General features: G+C 35.5%; 1 protein-coding gene across 2 annotated transcripts; it reads left to right on the top strand.

Moving 5' to 3' along the window:
• Positions 1-2,169: 2,169 nt before the first annotated feature.
• On the top strand, positions 2,170-15,487 carry LOC138435972 (natural killer cells antigen CD94-like). 2 transcript variants are annotated; one of them, XM_069581307.1, is made up of 10 exons: positions 2,170-2,300; positions 2,722-2,852; positions 3,252-3,365; positions 5,447-5,545; positions 7,859-7,978; positions 9,388-9,459; positions 9,596-9,747; positions 12,109-12,212; positions 15,083-15,248; positions 15,341-15,487. In XM_069581307.1, exons 2-9 carry the CDS (start codon positions 2,819-2,821, stop codon positions 15,210-15,212), a joined length of 825 nt encoding a protein of 274 aa, XP_069437408.1. In that variant the 5' UTR covers positions 2,170-2,300; positions 2,722-2,818; the 3' UTR covers positions 15,213-15,248; positions 15,341-15,487. The 2 variants fall into 2 exon arrangements, with proteins under 2 accessions (XP_069437408.1, XP_069437409.1); XM_069581308.1 differs by lacking the exons at positions 2,170-2,300; positions 9,388-9,459 and having other exon boundaries at positions 2,656-2,852.
• Positions 15,488-19,676: the final 4,189 nt, after the last annotated feature.

Genomic DNA, 19,676 nt, shown 5'->3' on the forward strand with positions numbered 1-19,676 from the left:
ATACAATATTTCATTACATATATATAATATATATCACTTGTACTGTTTTCCATATCTTGGCCATTAATGTTAATAAACAATGCTACAATGAACATAATAGTAAAGATATCTGTTCATATTCCTATCTTCATTTCCTTTGGTTATATATCCAGAAGTAGAATTTCTGGATCATATGGCAGTTCTATTTTTGATATTTTGAGAAGTCTCCATACTGTTTTCCATAGTGCCACATCCATTTTTATTCCCACCAATAGTGCAAAGGGTTTTCCTTTTCTCCTTTCCTCACTAATACCTCTTTTCTCTTTTCTTTTCGATGTTAGCCATTCCAACAGTGGTGAGATATTATCTCATTGTGGTTTTGATTTAAATTTCCCTGATTATTAGTGATGCTGAGTACCTTTCCATGTTGGTCATCTGCGTGTCTTTGGAAAAATGTCTGTTCAGTTTTTCAGACCATTTAAAAAAATCAGATTTTCTTTTTGCATTGAGTTGTATGAGTCCCTGATGTATTTTGGGTGTTGTGTATGTGACTGTTCAGTCACTCAGTTGTATCTGACTCTCTGTGACTCCACGGACTGTAGCCTACCAGGTTTCTCTGTCCATGAGATTTTCCAGGCAGGAATACTGGAGTGGGTTGCCACTTCCTAATCCAGGGGATTCTTCCTGACCCAAGGATCAAACTGAAGTGTCTTGTGTCTCCTGCATCAGCAGGCAGATTTTTATCACTGTGCCACCTGGGAAATCTATTTTGGATATTAACTTTTATCAGATATATGGTTTGCAAGTGTTTTCTACTATTTGAGATTTTCCTTTCATTTTGTTGGTATTTTCATTTGCCCTGATATACAGAAACTTTTTTAGTTAGATATAGTCTTTTTAATTCAGTAAATTTTCCTTTATTACCATATGCCTGTGTAATAAAGAAGATTTCAATAAGGTGATTATATTGGATGTATAGTATTTCATTATATTAATAAGGAATTAACCAATCCCTAGTTTATGGACATATATTTTTTAATATTTCTGGTTCTCAAATATAATACTGTCATGAGTGCTCTTTAAGAAAATTTGTTCACAGCATGAAATTTTTAATGCCAAATCACTCTTTGCTTTTATTTCCCTATATCTATTAGAATTTCTTTTAAAATATGATAAATATGCAATATAATATGAGGCCTAATAAATAAATATGGGCTCTCTTTTTCTCTTATTCACAGTCCATTTGCCTGTGATCACCAGTGTCAATAATTTTCTATATTCACATGAATTAAACATATTTGCATATATTGTTTCTTCTTGTTTTTTATTCTTCTTTTTATGTTGTTCCCCTCATTTTCCTTCCTTTTTCCCTTTTTTATATGCTATTATAAATGCCCACTACTTTGCTACTTGGTTTTTGCTCCTAAACATAACAAAACATATTAGAACCTTCCTTCTAACTATTCTTTAAAGTGTTCTCTTTTTGAAACACCTGGATATATAACCACCCAAGTGGAGAGGTGGTTAATCATATCACAGGGCTATAGCACAGTAAAATTTATTTCATGCTAATATAATAGAACTACCCAAGAATAGGATACTGTGTATGCCCATATAATATTATCATATTGGCTTATAAGTGATATTCACACATTAATGATGAATACTTTTGCTTTTTTCTGACTTATCTGAATCCTGACCCAAAGCAACACAATCAGATTTTTAAATATAGAGTTAGAAAGTAAACAAAATAAAATTGAATTACAATTTAGGCAGAAAGTCAATGTAGAATATTTTTTGTGAAGTCTCTGCTTTCTCCATCCCTGGTTTTACTGAGATCTTTGAAAAGTAAGGTTATAATAATCTTTTTAGTCAACCAATCTTGAGTTTCATATATTAAAAGATAAAATGTGATCTATTTTAGGATTACTTGTAAAACCATTTGATCTGAACTGGATATAGGAGGATGGGAAACATGACCACTGCCCGTATCTGAGGTGTCGTGTGTGGTTTCAACCAGACTTGAACATAGTTTCTATGAGGTTATAAACCCAATGAGAAAAATCTTATGTCTATTTTTGTTTGTGTACAGTATCTATTTATTCCCACTGAAAATATTGAATGTTTTTTTCAGTTGAGCAGTGAAGAGTAAAAGGTTTATTTCAGTGGCTAACCCAACCATATTTATATGAATAGAAATTGCTTTCCCTTTGAAACAAAGTTGGGTGGTGGGGGTAGTATCAAAAAACTTTAAGCCAATCTGTCACTATTTGGACATACAGATTTTATTTTGTGATTTCCATCTTCAAGTGCCATTCTATGTAGGCAGTCATTTAAATTTACCTTTGATGAACAGATGTCATTTCCAGTGTTATTCCTTTTTCTAATTAGTTTCTTTATATTTGTATCTTCCTTTACTTCATACTCAAGTTTCATGAAACATTTCACTCTAGAATACTCAGTTTTATTATTTATGATAGTGGCTTTTCCTAATTAATTTCTGGAGTGATGGACTATTAGCTAAGTAAACCAGATGATACTTAATGGCTTGTGGTATATAGTTTAGTTAAGTAGGGGTGACTTTATTTCTGTATACCTATTAGAAAATATCCAGTTATAGATTCACATTTCCTCTGTGGGGTTTTTTTTTTTTTTGCCAAATTTAGTTAGTTTCATACAGTTGTATGAAATGTAAGTAGCTGCCCCACCTGAGGCTATGTGTGGTCTTCTCATCAACTCTAGGAAGAAAGTGGAAGAGATAACTCTTCATTCACCTGCCAACATCTTTGTAAGCTCTTCTTCACACTTGGGATAAATAAATAATCCAAAAGGCTCTAGAATGTCAGATGCTTCAGACTGTGAACAACCTCCAGGTATGTTTTCTTTTTAAATCTAAATGACCTATGCCATTTTAATGAAAATACAATTTTGGTTGTTTTTATTTGATATAATGCTAGTTGTGATTATTCTAGGAGCATTATATTTGTAACATTTCCCAGATTGCCTGAAAGAGTGCTTTTAAATATATTTTTAAAAATAATTATCTTATTTCTTGACTCGGTCCAAAGTGTAATCAACCAGCTTAAATACTTTCCTAAAAGTATTGGGAAGCTGGATGGGCTGTTGAGTGGAAATGTGATTTGAGTATCTTTGATTTTATTTCTATAATGTTTGTATTTCTAGGGACCTTTGGACATAGTAATGGTTCTCAAATTCTAATCTCATTTGTTTTACAAAGTTGTAAAGTTATGATATATTTTCTGTGTTAAAAGAAAATACAGAGCAGACAGAGACCATCCCTATTGTGGACTTGGAACCATCTCTCGCCCTTCCTCCTCCTCCTGAGGATGAATGGGGCCCAATTCCTGAGCATACCAATGTGGACGGTAAAGTAGATACACTAGAGTTCATTCATTTATGGCCTCTCTTTGTTATCCTTAGGTACACCTTCCATTTTATGTTTCTCTAATTGTTACTATTTGGAAATTTTAAAATTTAGAAAAAATATAGAGACAAGAATGTTTGGAACATACATAGGAGTAAAACAAAAGCGTATTTTCTGACAGAGTTGTGAAGTTTTCATATACGAAGAAGCATAGTTAAAGACGGAAGAAGCCATGGTCCAAATTTAGAATTGTTTTCTTACATGAAACAGAGAACTTGACCAAGGTTTAAAACTCAGAAAATTTGTAAAAAAGACAAAGAAAGCTAAAACCCTATTGCATGATGCCTCTTTTTGATCATAATTAACCAACATCATTTAATAGAGGAGAGTTTCTCAACCTCCGCTCTAAGGACATTTTGGGCTAGACGACTCTTGGTTATGGGGCATTGGTTAGTGATTGTAGGATGTTTAGCATCTTTTTGACATCTATGCACTAGATATCAGTACTGCCTGACCCTCAATTATCACATCAAGAATGTCTCCAAATATTTGATATTGTCCTCTGGGGGTTAAACTTTCCTCTGGTTGATAACCACCAGGTTATATTATACAGAAAGTTAAATAAATGATTTGGATATTAGTTATAAAAATAACTATTCTTTTTTTATGGGAGCTTTTCATTTTGTTTCAAAAGTACAATTCTTTGTTTTTGAAGTACAAAAAAAAAAGAAATACTTTTTTTTAACACTAGAGTTTATACATTTGTTTTGGAGGGAAATAAACTTACCAACAAAAGATTGTTAACAATGATCTCTGAAAGTTTAATTTCTAGAATGTGGGGAAGAAGCATATACTTTTGTGAAATTGAATAAATTATAGGTATTGTTTCATCTAAAGCCAAATATTGTCCCTTTAAAACAGTCATTAAGATTTACTGTAATTCTTTATGAATGGGGCTTTCCAGGTGGTACTAGTGGTAAAGAACCTGCTTGCCAATGCAGGAGATGTAAGAGATTCAGGTACCCTGGGTCAGGAAGATTCCTTGGAAGAGGGATGATAACCCACTCCAGTATTCTTCCCTGGAGAATCTCATGGACAGAGGAGCCTGATGGGCTACAGTCCATAGGGTCGCAAAGAGTCCGACATGACTGAAGTGACTTAGCATGCACACATCAAGGGAATCTACTACAGGTCATCAAGTTAAAAAAAAAAAAAGAGTTCTATCTTAATAATAGCACCGATTTAATATCAATAAGCATTTCTCTATCTGATTGTATTAATGACGGTAATGTAGTCTGAATTGAAAGTTTGTACCTAATATTTAAGGATAATTTTAATAATACCTGTATGTAAATTTTTTACCTGCACTGTAAGTCCCCAAAGATATGCTCAGGTTTAATGATTCACTAGGAGAACTCACAGAACCCTATAGAGTTGCACTTGTAGCTGAGATTTATGACAATGGAAGGATAACAAACATAATCAGCAAAGGGGAAAGGTGCATGCAGTGAAGTGTGGGGAAGACCAGGCTCAACCTTCCTAGACTCCTCTCCCAGTAGAGTCACACAGGTCACAGGAATTCCCCCAGCAATACATCATGACAATGTGTCAAATGTTGACAACCAGGGAAACTCATTAGAGAATCAATGTTCAGAGTATTTATTAGGGGGTTAATCCCATAGGTAGCATCTGGTTGGCATGTAACAAAATTCCAGACTTCCCAAAGAGAAGCAAAGCTATATTGTTTGTACAAACAGAGAAGACAAGGTGAGCCATTCCTAACAATTAGTGGGTGTGGAAACTCTACTGAAATCTAGGTTTCCAGATCCCAGCCATGGCCAACCTTGTAAGCGAGCCTTTCAGGATAGAAATCAGGTCTTCTACATTAATTATTTTCTGTAATTCCTCTAAAATATTTTTTCCTCTCTTATTCAGCCTAATACTTTATAGTAATTCACACACTGGGTATTATTTTTCATAAAATATACAGCACTTAACCAATAACATTAAAATAATGATATTAATCTTTCAAATAACAGGAGCTTACTTTATCTCTGATTTTTCACTCACTCTGTTTCTTAGCTTCTCGTTTTTCCTTCTCTCTCTATGGAATAATTCCTGTGATCCTGGGAATCTTCAGCCTGCTGCTTTTGATGCTGTGTGGATTCTTTGGTTACCACTGTAAGTCCAATTAATTGGAGAAAAAGAAATAATAGACTGTTTGTCAGATTATCATGTTTCTTTAAATCATTTCCAGATAATAGTTTTTGGTAAATGTTTTATTGCCATACTGAATGGAGAACAGGAAAAAAATGATATAAAAATATTACACTTTTTATTTTATGAATGAATTTAACCTTGTGAGCTCTCAATAATCATTTTTTCCCAAGGAGATTATATTATTGAAATTACTGCAGAAGATATTAATAGTAGTGATTTATTCTGTATTATTTTGAAGATTACAACCTACTAAGATATCAAGCTGAGTGAATGTGTAACATCTTTACTCTGAAAATAAAAAGTAACTTCTTTTACTATTTCTTCATACTGCCCATTTAGCCAGCATCATAAATTAGATCAACAGAATATTCTAATTAGTATTAAAATTGTTCACAACTATTTAAGTATAGTGTTTTCACACTGATAACGTTAGTTTGAAATTCAGAATTTTAAGATTTGATTAGAAAGTGAAATTCTACACATTACATCAAGTCATGATGCCACAAGATTTATTTGAGACTTGGCTTTTGTAGTTGTCATCTGTTTTAATCATCTGAAGCATTGTTCTGTTAATATAAGCATATGTTCAATCTTACAAGGAATTAGGATAATATTCTAGATTTAGGTGTAGACTTTAAAAGTAACAGTGGGCTGTCTTTTCACCTTGCTTATATTTTCCTTTGTTGTGCAGAAGCTTTTAATTTTAATTAGATCCCATTTGTTTATTTTTGCTTTTATTTCCAGAATTCTGGGAGGTGGATCATAGAGGATCCTGCTGTGATTTATGTCTGAGAGTGTTTTGCCTATGTTCTCCTCTAGGAGTTTTATAGTTTCTGATCTTACATTTAGATCTTTAATCCATTTTGAGTTTATTTTTGTGTACGGTGTTAGAAAGTGATCTAGTTTCATTCTTTTACAAGTGGTTGACCAGTTTTCCCAGCACCACTTGTTAAAGAGGTTGTCTTTACTCCATTGTATATTCTTGCCTCCTTTGTCAAAGATAAGGTGTCCATATGTGTGTGGATTTATCTCTGGGCTGAATGGGAGAAAATAATAGCAAATGAAGCAACTGACAAACAACTAATCTCAAAAATATACAAGCAACTTATGCAGCTCAATTCCAGAAAAATAAACGACCCAATCAAAAAATGGGCCAAAGAACTAAATAGACATTTCTCCAAAGAAGACATACGGATGGCTAACAAACACATGAAAAGATGCTCAACATCACTCATTATTAGAGAAATGCAAATCAAAACCACAATGAGGTACCACTTCACACCAGTCAGAATGGCTGCGATCCAAAAATCTTCAAGCAATAAATGCTGGAGAGGGTGTGGAGAAAAGGGAACCCTCCTACACTGTTGGTGGGAATGCAAACTAGTACAGCCACTATGGAGAACAGTGTGGAGATTCCTTAAAATATTGCAAATAGAACTACCTTATGACCCAGCAATCCCACTGCTGGGCATACACACCGAGGAAACCAGAATTGAAAGAGACACATGTACCCCAATGTTCATCGCAGCACTGTTTATAATAGCCAGGACATGGAAACAACCTAGATGTCCATCAGCAGATGAATGGATAAGCAAGCTGTGGTACATATACACAATGGAGTATTACTCAGCAGTTAAAAAGAATTCATTTGAATCAGTTCTGATGAGATGGATGAAACTGGAGCCGATTATACAGAGTGAAGTAAGCCAGAAAGAAAAACACCAATACAGTATACTAACACATATATATGGAATTTAGGAAGATGGCAATGACGACCCTGTATGCAAGACAGGGAAAGAGACACAGATGTGTATAACGGACTTTTGGACTCAGAGGGAGAGGGAGAGGGTGGGATGATTTGGGAGAATGACATTCTAACATGTATACTATCATGTGAATTGAATCGCCAGTCTATGTCTGACGCAGGATGCAGCATGCTTGGGGCTGGTGCATGGGGATGACCCAGAAAGATGTTATGGGGAGGGAGGTGGGAGGGGGGTTCATGTTTGGGAATGCATGTAAGAATTAAAGATTTTAAAATTTAAAAAATAAAAAACTAAAATTAAAAAAAAATAAACATCTTTCTGAAGTCTTAAAAAAAAATAAAAGTAACAGTGGATAAATGAAATCATATTTGGTTAAATATCTTATTATAGTTGTTAAAACATTTGTTGGGAACTTTATTAAGGAAATGTTATAAAAATAAGCTTCACAGTCTCTGTACCTTTCATAACTGAGCATGTGTTTTATACTTATCTGGAATTCTTGTTCTAGATTTTCAAAGTGTTCAGGAATCAGAGAGCAAGATGAAGAGCCTTAACCAATGGATTGAGTCTTTTGAAAACAAAGAGGAAATATTTCTTCAGGTTCAAAAAGTTCTTGACCAAAATAAAGGTAATTTTAGAACTAGAACAAATTATCTTTACAGAATGCTAGACTTGTTTTTCTTGTTGCAGCTGTAAAATGATTGGATAAAAAGGGCTTCCCTGGTGTCTCAGAGGTTAAAGCATCTGCCTGCAATGCGGGAGACCTGGGTTTGATCCCTGGGTCGGGAAGATCCCTTGGAGAAGGAAATGACAACCCACTCCAGTATTCTTGCCTGGACAGAGGAGCCTGGTGGGCTACAGTACACAGGGTCGCAAAAAGTCGGACACGACTAAGAGACTTCACTTCTTCACTTCATATAATAAAAAAGGAGTTTATACAGCAGCGTGGTGGTTTTGATGGCTTTTTTTTTTTAATTCTTCATTGATCTTCTGAAACTGCAGGAGTCCCATATTTACCAAATATATCCTCTTGTATTAGTTGACTAACTTGTTTACTCAGTTAAGCATTCACATTTATTCAATGCACATCAGGTGCCAGCCACTTGGCTGGTGATCAGTGATAAATACAATATGAACCCTGCCCTTGGGAAGCTTAGAGAAAATATATAAACCAAACATAAACAAAAGTTTCAAAGTGTGCAGTAGAGGTATGTACAAAATGTTCAGGGAGCATGAAAATGGAAGAATACAAATATCTGGAAATCAATGGTATTTTCATAGTTTGTAAATGCCTCCTAAGGAGGGGGTGTTTATAATAATTATCGTAAGGCTCCTTTTATGCTAATAAAATTTTAATATAAAAATAGTGTAGATAAGTATTTTACAAAGGCCTTGCACTAAAATGTTAGTTTTTTCCTTTGAGATATTGAACCTATATTGAATAATTAAATGAACAACCTGAGAGTCCATTAGTATGCATCATGCTAAAAGCCCGGTTTCTTTTTTTATTGGAATGTGATTAATGCGTAGCTTTGTGTAATTTTTTAAAAAATTTTTCATCAATATACTTTTATTTTTAATTTTATTTATTTATTTTAAAATTTTATTTATTTATTTTTTTACTTTACAAGATGTATGGCAAAACTTTGTGTAATTTGGGCTGTACAACATGTGGTTTTGAAACATTTGTATATCGCAATATGGTTACTATAATAGCATTAGCTTATGCCTTTATTATGACACAAGTTGTCAATTCATTTTTTGTGTTGACAATAATTGAGATCTATTTCTTTAGCAATTTTGAGCTTATAATACAGTACTGCTGACTATAATCATTAAATTGTGCATTTTAAAAGGCTAATTTCTAAGCACCTAATTACTTCAGGCAGAGATGAAGCTAATTAAGTAGGGAAGGGAACTGAACTAAAACTATTTGCACACTGTGCCTCTGGACCATTGTTATTATTATGACTTGAAACAGTACAAAATCAGATGAAATGTGTGGTCATCTCTAATGTTAAGTCTTATCTTATACAGAAATCCTAGAGAAGCTCCAAAACCAGAATGAGAACATGAGTGAGGCTCTACAAGAACTAAATGCAAAAGGAGGTAATTTGGAAGTGAGACAATTCTGAGTTGACAATAATTTTTAATAACGACCTCATTCTTTTAAGCAGGGGAGTGTGAAGACATAAGGCCTTGTTTGGGAGGGTCTGTGGGCTCTGATTTATATTTTCTTTCCTAGGAGACGGGTGTGGATCTCCTCTGAGTCACTGGGTGCAGCACAGAGACCACTGCTACCACCAGACTGTGAAAACGGTTTCTTGGTCGGAGTGTTCAGAGCTTTGTGTCTCCTTGAATGCTACATTTTTAAAGACAGAAAGGAGTAGATTGATGGTGAGATTGCATTTCATTCTTTACTTCTGGGATATAAATGTGTAGTAACCACCAGTGGAAGGAAGGGCTCACCGGCAGCTCGGAAATCAGGGTAAGGGGCACTCTCCTGCTGCATTTCCACTCTTCTTTCCCTTGAGTGCCCCATCTTTCTTTCCTAACATACACACATGCATTCATTGCGGAAACGGCATTTTCTGTTCCCTCTTCCCTGGTGTCTCAGAGGGTAAAGAATCTGCCTGCAGTGCAAGAGACTTAGGTTCTATCCCTGGGTTGAGAGGATCCCCTAGAGAAGGGAATGGCAACCCACTCCAGTATTCTTGTCTGGAGAATTCCATGGACAGAGGAACCTGGTAGGTTATAGTCCTTGAGGTCGCAAAGAGTCTGACATGACTGAGCAACTAATACTTTCACTTCACTGCATGTAATATTCTTCTCTCTGGTACAACCATGGTGAACTACTTCATTTCCTTCAACTGTTTATACACTTGTCACCTTCTTAATGAGACCTGCCCTGACACCCCTACTTAAAATTGTGTATCAGTGCCCACCCCACCCCTCGACCACTCCACTTTACTTGTGGGCATTCTTACCCTGTTCTAATTTTTATAGCACTTGTCACCTTCTTATATATCATATCATTTATATGTATGTTGTTAACTTCTATCTGGCCTACAACCCCCCAAAGCAGGGATTTTTCTCATTTTTGTTCAATGGTATATCTCAAGCTCTAAGAACAGGCACAGAGTTGAATAAATGTTAAAAAAAAAAGTGATTCATATATTGGTTTGGTGTCCTCTTCAACAGAAATTTTTCTGTTAGATCATCACTTAGTATTTGGATAAAAAAATAATATTAACCCTCAGATATGCAGATGACACCACCCTCATGGCAGAAAGTGAAGAGGAACTAAAAAGCCTCTTGATGAAAGTGAAGGTGGAGAGTGAAAAATTGGCTTAAAGCGTAACATTCAGAAAACAAAGATCATGGCATCTGGTCCCATCACTTCATGGGAAATAGATGGGGAAACAGTGGAAACAGTGTCAGACTTTATTTTTGGGGGCTCCAAAATCACTGCAGATGGTGACTGCAGCCATGAAATTAAAAGACGTTTACTCCTTGGAAGGAAAGTTATGACCAACCTAGATAGCATATTGAAAAGCAGAGATATTACTTTGCCAACAAAGGTCCATCTAGTCAAGGCTATGGCTTTTCCAGTAGTCATGTATGGATGTGAGAGTTGGACTGTGAAGAAAGCTGAGCACCGAAGAACTGATGCTTTTGAACTGTGATGTTGGAGAAGACTCTTGAGAGTCCCTTGGACTGCAAGGAGATCCAACCAGTCCATCCTAAAGGAGATCAGTCCTAGGTGTTCATTGGAAGGACTGATGCTGAAGCTGAAACTCCAATACTTTGGCCACATCATGCGAAGAGTTGGCTCATCGGAAAAGACCCTGATGCTGGGAGGGATTGGGGGCGGGAGGAGAAGGGGACGACCGAGGATGAGATGGCCGGATAGCGTTGCCGACTCAATGGAAATGGGTTTGGGTGGACTCCGGGAGTTGGTGATGGACAGGGAGGCCTGGAGTGCTGCGATTCATGGGGTCACAAAGAGTTGGACACGACTGAGCAATTGAACTGAACTGGAAAGTATTGAAACACAAGCCAAAAATTATGAAGTAGCTATATCAAAAGGAGACAGGAGGTGAGAAAATAGAGCATGAGACTAAAAATTCTGGCTTTATAAAATAGAAAGTCATAGGACAAATTGCCTCTGGAGAAAGGCATTTAGTGAAAGAGGAATGGCTATATATATATATTTCGCATCACTTGACTTCTAAAACCAAGTGCATGTATTTGTGCAATAAATTTAAAAAAATTGTGTAAGTTTAAAAAAGTAGATGAATTAAAATACAGTTAACACTGTGCCCTTTCTTTTTACAACTTAAATATTTCTAAAATACACTGAGGAAATAAAAACCCTTTTCATTACTGGGACTAAGCTAAAAAACAAACGAAAAAAATGATTAACTTTCTTGTGTGTGTGTGTGTGTGTGTGTGTGTGTGTGTGTTTAATTCCTGGCTTGAGAAAATGCACAGACACTGAAGAACTCAAATATGCTTTCAGTGTTTATCAGTGGGCATATATATACTGCATTTTTAAAAATGATTCTTTAGATACAAGTTTTTTAGATTCTTTTTAGACACAGGACAGGGAAGCCTGGCATGCTGCAGTCCATGGGGTCACAAAGAGTTGGACACAACTGAGTGACTGAACTGAACTGAACTGAGACACAAGTTTTGTATTTTTATGTCTAGTGGACTTTTAGCGTTAATAGCTTTGTGCATTCTGTTTCCATGCAGTGTATTCTGAAGTTACTTGCAGTAAACCACACTTGGCTTGGCCTGTCTTATAAGGAAGAGGACAATGAATGGAAGTGGGAGGATGGTTCTCGTCCTTCTGGCCTGTAAGTTTCTGCTACATAATCCAATGCCTTACTCCTGTTCCAATGTCTGGCCTAAAGAGTTTTGAGGAAATAGAGATTATTAGGGACCAAATTTAGTCCTCTTTACTTCTCGCTTTTGTTATTTCATATTATATTGTCAGCAATTTTGTAAATCATTGTCATTTAGATATTTTATAATTAATAGTAAGTATATCCTTATTATTAGATGACCTGAATTATTATAATTTCAAATAAGAAATATAATTATAGGAAAGAATATCAAAAGTATGAATCTGAGTACCTCTCTGGTATTTTTATTGGGAACAAGTATAGATTGGTCATTTCTCATCCAAATAATATGGGCCTATTTTTTGGTTTTAAAGGCATATTTTTCAGTTGTTATTCAGAAACACTGCCTTAGACAACTATGTCAGGAAAAAATATTTCAAGCTCTTTCATCACCATGTGCCAATCTAAGAATAAGATTGATAATCTTGATAGCCAATTATTTTTACTTTGTTCCATTAGGTTATATTACTGTTTAGTAAGGTTGTTTTTCTTCTAACTTATAATATCAATACCTTTGACAGTTTTATCCTGTTTATCTTTTTATTTCTTTTAAGATTTCTGGTATATTGTTTGTAACTTCTCTTGCAGGCACAGCTTTCCTTTTTTCCTTTAATAATTTGTTCTTTAAGTTTATTTGCTTTTATCACATGAACAGATGATTAATATTTAAATAAAATGAGATTGTTTATTCATTTGAAATTTATCTTAACACATAAATGCGTGAAGGAGAAAGCTGAGGCATGTACATGTATGTTCAAATGTAGATGTAATTATATCTGTCTCTCTATGTGTATTTCAATTAGGCAATCAATTGTCAGAGTACTGCTTAAATTATTCATTTTTTAATATAAATTTATTTATTTTAATTGGAGGTTGATTGCTTTACAATATTGTATTGGTTTTGCCATACATCAACATGAATCCACCACAGGTATACACATGTTCCCCATCCTGAGCCCCCCTCCCTCCTCCCTCGCCTTTATCACTTGTTTTAATATCATTTATCACATACTAAAATTTAATATTTAAATAATTTTAGTCATCATATATGTCCCTTAAATGTTTCACAGTTTTTATGAATATTTTTTGTGTAAACATATGTGAATATTTTCCTGAAATTGCTGTACTAATGCATCAAATTTTTAATCTATTTTAACTTTTATGGTTGATCATTTTAATTATTGGAATTTTGTGAGTTGAAAGGTTCACTCTGCTTCAAACCTTGTACAATGTTTGGAACATAGAACATTCAATAGATATGGTGAATTAATAAATGAAATAACATATGAACTATTTTGGCAATTTAATTTTCCAAACATAGCTCAGAATTTCTTTCTAGTTCCTTTGGTATTTTTAAAAGAATTGTACTATGCCTTTAACAATTCAGTAAATAAGCTTTGCCTGTTTTTTCAGATAGTACTAAACAAACAGTTTTGCTCTAGAGTGGATGAAAGCCATTTTATTGACATTGTCTAAAAAAAAAAAAATTCTGTATAACCTAGATCTTTAGTAAAGGATTAAATTCAACCAGAATGTTTGGTAGCATCTGCCCACTAGCATTTCTACCAGTGGTGATTTTATAAATTGAAGTGAGATGAATGTATCAGAGCAGAGGCAACTGTCCCAGAATAATACATATACAGTTGATCCTTGAACAATGTAGAGCATGGGTGGGGGTCAGGGGCACCAAGTCCTCCATGTAGAAGAAAATCTGCTTAGAAGTTTTAGCTGGTTCTTTAAAACTACATGTTAAACTAGCCATGGACCCTGTAATACTGTAGTATTTACTATTGAAAAAAATCTTCATATAGTAGAACTGAGTAGTTGAAATCCACGTTGTTCAAGGATCCGTACACACATACATGCACGTGCTCTCTCTCACACACAAATACATATATATGTGTGTGTGTGTGTATATATATATATATATATATATATATGAGAAGAAAATGGCAACCCACTCCAGTATTCTTGCCTGGAGAATCCTGTGGACAGAGGAGCCTGGTGGGCTGCCGTCTATGGGGTCACACAGAGTCGGACAAGACAGAAGCGACTTAGCAGCATGCATGCATAGCATATATATATATATACATATATATATTCTAAATTTTGTTAATAATTCTGGCTAGCTTTTATATCTAACATATTTACAAGTAAAGAGCACCTGCTTTTTTAAAAAATTAATTATTTCAATTGGAGGCTAATTACTTTACAATATTGTTGTTGTGCTGATCTGCACTTAAACTTAATTCTGTATCCCAGATCATATGTCCTGTCTTCCCTGTTATTGCCATAATTTTCCCAGCTGGAGCAGTCTCTTCTTCTTTATACAGGTGTACCTTTTCCCACATATAAAATATGGGGTTGGCCAAAAGTTTGTTTGGATTTTTCCATAAACAGTTACAGAAAAAAAATGAACAAACATTTTGGACAATAATGTAAAATTGAAAGTCGCTCAGTCCTGTCTGACTCTTTGCGACCCCATGGACTGTCCATGGAATTCTCCAGGCCACAATACTGGAGTGGGTAGCGTTTCCCTTCTTCAGGGTATCTTCCAGGTCCAGGAATCGAACCCGGGTCTCCCGCATTGCAAGCGGATTCTTTACCAACTGAGCTATCAGGGAAGCCAATACTTACCAATAATTAACACATTTTGTGAAACTTACTTATCATATGCCTATCTCTTTGTATATATACCAACGTATGAGTTCTTTGAAAAGAGGAAGAGTGAGTGCCTTTACTCTCCTGAATTCCCTACAGTGCCAGGTATAATAAATTTCACACATCATGTTCTAAAGTAATGTTACTTTATTTGAACACAGTGAGTGGCGTCTACCAAAGCCAAGCATGGATTTCCAGGGGAAATGTGTGTATGCAGGTGGGCACACTGTCAACATAGATAACTGCACCGTGTCTTCCTCGTGCCTGTGTGAGAAGCCTGTCTGTGCTTAAAACTCAGAAGAAGAAGCTTAAAAGAAAACTGAAGAGGTTTGCACATCTCAGTAACATTCCATATTCACAATCTGCCTGTCTTTATTCTACTGTCACTTTACATTATTCATAACTCTTTTTTTTTTCAGAAATTGATAAATGACTTCATGAAAGAAGAATCCAGAGTCTAGAGTTAAAGCAAAAATATCAGAGTGGCACAGAAAGCACAGACACTCAGAACCTTTTGATTTTTTAAGAATTATACAAATGAAATTAATAAACATATTTGTCATAAATACTTAGTCTTTAGGAGTCTTTTTATATTTAAAAATCTACTTATTTATTTTCAATTATGACCTATGAAAATAAGCCTGTAAAACAAATATAGTGGGGAATATAAGTGATAAATGGTTTACAACATCGCATACAAAAATTTAAAAAATACAAAGAAATATGAATAATAATAATAAAAGGCAGAAAAATTTAAATTAATTAAAACAAATTGCTAAAGTTATCTGTTTCTCAAAACTGCTCTCAAAAGTCTTCTTAGCAGATTTTCAATATATCAGTTTCATTTAGCATCTTAAATTTCTTGCTTCTCATCTTACTAGAAAAGTTAAACTTCCTGCCAAAGGCTATTTTTAAATAGAACTGGGGTCAGTTCTCCCCTAAACCCCACAGTTTCAAGTTGTTACGCCATTAATTCCTCCATCGCCTACATGCAACCACTTCCACTTAAAGAGCATTACTTTCAACCCATAAATATACCCATACATCTCCATCTATTTGTTATATTCATGTCTTCTAATCACTCCTTCTATAGGTTTCTTTTCACAGTAACTGTACTTGAGCAAAACTTCTACACTGATTATGTCCTTTTTCACTTCTCAATCATCGTAGAATGTCATTATTCATCTTCTCTTTTCTCTTCTTTATTGGTACTGCTTTTGTTTGACACTAATTATCTGTTATTCACTCATTCACCCACTTTGAATCTTTTTATGTGTCTCTTTTAGGCAGTAAGTTTAATTCATAAATTCAATTTACTTCAAATTGTTATTTGTGAGATAAAATATTTTATTTCATGCTATTTGATCTATCAGTAGAATTTTACCGGGTACTTATTTCATTCTTCTTGACACTTTATCATCAGCAGCAGTATTGTGATCTTTAGATACAATATTATTTTACTTTTAACAGCTTTGGTTCTTTCTTAGTTTTCTTCTTACTACTCTGGTCCTGTGCACTTAGTCTTCTTTATGGGTTTTTCAGTTGCTTCCTAATGTTGAAGCTTGAAGTTTATATCAAGGAATATTCATTTCATTTAGGATAACATATGATTTATTGTCACAGGTACGGTAGACAGGGTTTTGCTGTAAGAGATAATAGAAAAGAAAGTGAAGTCACTCAGTCGTGTCTGACTCTTTGTGATCCCATTGACTGTAGCCTACTAGCTCCTCCATCCATGGGATTTTCCAGGCAAGGGTACTGGAGTGGGTTGCCATTTCCTTCTCCAGGGGATCTTCCCAATCCAGGGATCGAACCCAGGTCTCCCACATTGCAGGCAGACGCTTTACCGTCTGAGCCATCTGGACTCAAATACTTCTACTGCACTATCAGTATACCTAAGATTCTGCCAGTTATTCTATGAGTCTCAGTTTCCTAATTTACAAGATGGGGATAATAGCTGAAGCTCATAGCTGTTTAAGGATTAGGCAGGATCATCTGTTTGAGGCATTTAGGAGAAAGACAAGAATGTGTCTAGTAGATGTTAGCTACTATTTCAGATGAGAAGGAAAATTTGAAGTTTCTTATAAACTGTGAAACATTGTATGATTTAAAGGTATTTTTATTGTAAATAATGATGGCAAATGTAGAAATTATGGAGGTTGAATGCATGCTCTCCATACACATCACATTAACTTTTCAACCTTTTGTAATCTACCTCCCTTTTTTCTATCTTGCACTCCTTCAGTCAGTTCAGTTCAGTTCAGTCGCTCAGTCGTGTCCGACTCTTTGCGACCCCATGAATCGCAGCACGCCAGGCCTCCCTGTCCATCATCAACTCCCGGAGTTCACCCAGACTCACGCCCATCGAGTCAGTGATGCCATCCAGCCATCTCATCCTTGGTCGTCCCCTTCTCCTCCTGCCCCCAATCCCTCCCAGCATCAGGGTCTTTTCCAATGAGTCAACTCTTCGCATGAGGTGGCCAAAGTACTGGAGCCTCAGCTTTAGCATCATTCCTTCCAAAGAAATCCCAGGGCTGATCTCCTTCAGAATGGACTATGCCAAAGCCTTTGACTATGTGGATCACAATCAACTGTGAAAAATTCTGAAAGAGATGGGAATACCAGACCACCTGACCTGCCTCTTGAGAAATCTGTATGCAGGTCAGGAAGCAAGAGTTAGAACTGGACATGGAACAACAGACTGGTTCCAAATAGGAAAAGGAGTACGACAAGGCTGTATATTGCACTCCTTCCTCTCCCCTTATTTCTTCATCAAATTACCTACACTCTTTTCTTTGTTTACTATCTTCCTTTCTTCTTACTTGTTATATTTCAGGTAGAGTTTATTAATTACAAGTGACAGAAACAGAATTTAACCTAGTGTGGGCAAAAAGGGAAAACTTTTGGAAATATACTTGCTTGGCCCCTATCATTGAAGGAAAGTTTGAATAAACAAACCATAAGAAAGGAGATGGAGTAGCTTAGCCACAGGGGAAACTGGAGCTGGAACTTGAACTCTAACAGGGTGATCCATTCCTTCTCTATGCTTGTCTCAGGGTGGGTTTTTAAAAAAAAAAAAAAACAAAAATGTTTCATGAATCTAGATTTCTTCCATATAATAGAAAACATGGACAATATCTATTCTCAGGCCCCTATTTTATAGCTTCTATTATGAATATTATGAGAGAGATTCTTCTCATTTAATTTCAGTAGAAGAAAAATAGTAAATAATGGCACATTAAGGAAAAGCTAAGCCCCCAAAACACATCACCTTGGCCATTGGTCTATGTATTGGAGAGTGGGATGTTCTCAGGAGAAGAGGTGTATGCTGGCTGATAGTTGCTAGAAAGCTCCTATAATTATGCACTAATTTTTCCTGTACAAACAAAAGTTACCCCAAATTAAATATATTCTTTGACACTCTAGAGATTTTAAGATAAAGTAATAATACTGAGCATATATTTAAAATTTACTATGTGTCAAGTGCTAAGTATCTACATGCATTAGTCAATTTTATTCTCAAGATAACCCTATGAAGTACATTGCAATATGTTATAGAAAAGAGAAGTGGTTAACTTTCCAAGGTTGTAGAACAAGTTAGTAACAGACCTAGAATTTGAATGCAGATACGTTTTTTTCTAATTTATTTTTAATTTTATTATTGGAGTATAACTGCTTTACACTGTTGTGTTTCTGCTATACAGGAAAGGGAATCAGCTGTAGGTATACATATACACACATTAAAGACTGAAGGCAGGAGGAGAAGGGGACGGCAGAAAATGAGACGGTTGGATGGCATCACTGACTCGATGGACGTGAGTTTGAGTAAGCTCTGGGAGTTGGTGATGGACAGGGAGGTCTGGCATACTGCAGTCCACAGGGTCTCAAAGAGTCAGACGTGACTGAGTGATTAACGGACACACTTTGCCCCTAATCCCACCTCTCTAGGTCACTACAGAGCACCGAGCTGAGCTCCCAAATGCGCACATCTTAATGCCACAACTCATGCCCTGAAACACGTAGCTACATATATCTTCTCATAGACCTACTCTAAGAAGCATTGGCAGAAGCATAGTATACTGATTAATGGCAGGTGACATTATGCTGGCAACCTTAGAAAATCATGAATAATGATTCTGTGTTCAATAAAAATAGTGGGGAACTCAAAAGACTATATGGCCTTTGCAGTTTTGCAGTAAAATAGCAGTATTAGAATAAGAACAAGTTCTCTTGGAAGTACACATAAGGGGTGCCGCTCATATTTAAGAATAAATCAGGAGAGGAATCCTAGTGGATATTATATTTAGAAAAATATATTGATAAATCCCCCCAATCTCAATTTTATTAATATGTTATGTCAGGCTTCCAAGGAAATTGTGTCTGAGACAGAGATTATTGTGTCAAAAGGGCTCCTAATGGAAGAGAAAGAAAATAGTATTGAACAGAATGAGTTGCGATAAACCTACAACTGAGAGAGGGTTCAGTTCAGTTTGGTCACTCAGTTGTGTCCGACTCTTTGCAACCCCATGGACTGCAGCACACCAGGCCCCCCTGTCCAGGAAGGGTTAATTTGTTGCTCACCCAACATCCCTTTTAGTCAGTGTACTTCTAAATCAATATGGTCACAAAAATGTCTTTATTTTTCTATGGTATAGGTAACTCAAGATTTAAATAGTTTTAAGGCTTGGTATTGGTTAACACAAGCCATAAGACAAGTTCAAGCAGAAGGGAAATAAACTACATGCTTTGATGAAG

The sequence above is a fragment of the Ovis canadensis genome, chromosome 3 (genome assembly GCF_042477335.2).
Source record: "Ovis canadensis isolate MfBH-ARS-UI-01 breed Bighorn chromosome 3, ARS-UI_OviCan_v2, whole genome shotgun sequence".
Classification (NCBI taxonomy): Eukaryota; Metazoa; Chordata; class Mammalia; order Artiodactyla; family Bovidae; genus Ovis; species Ovis canadensis.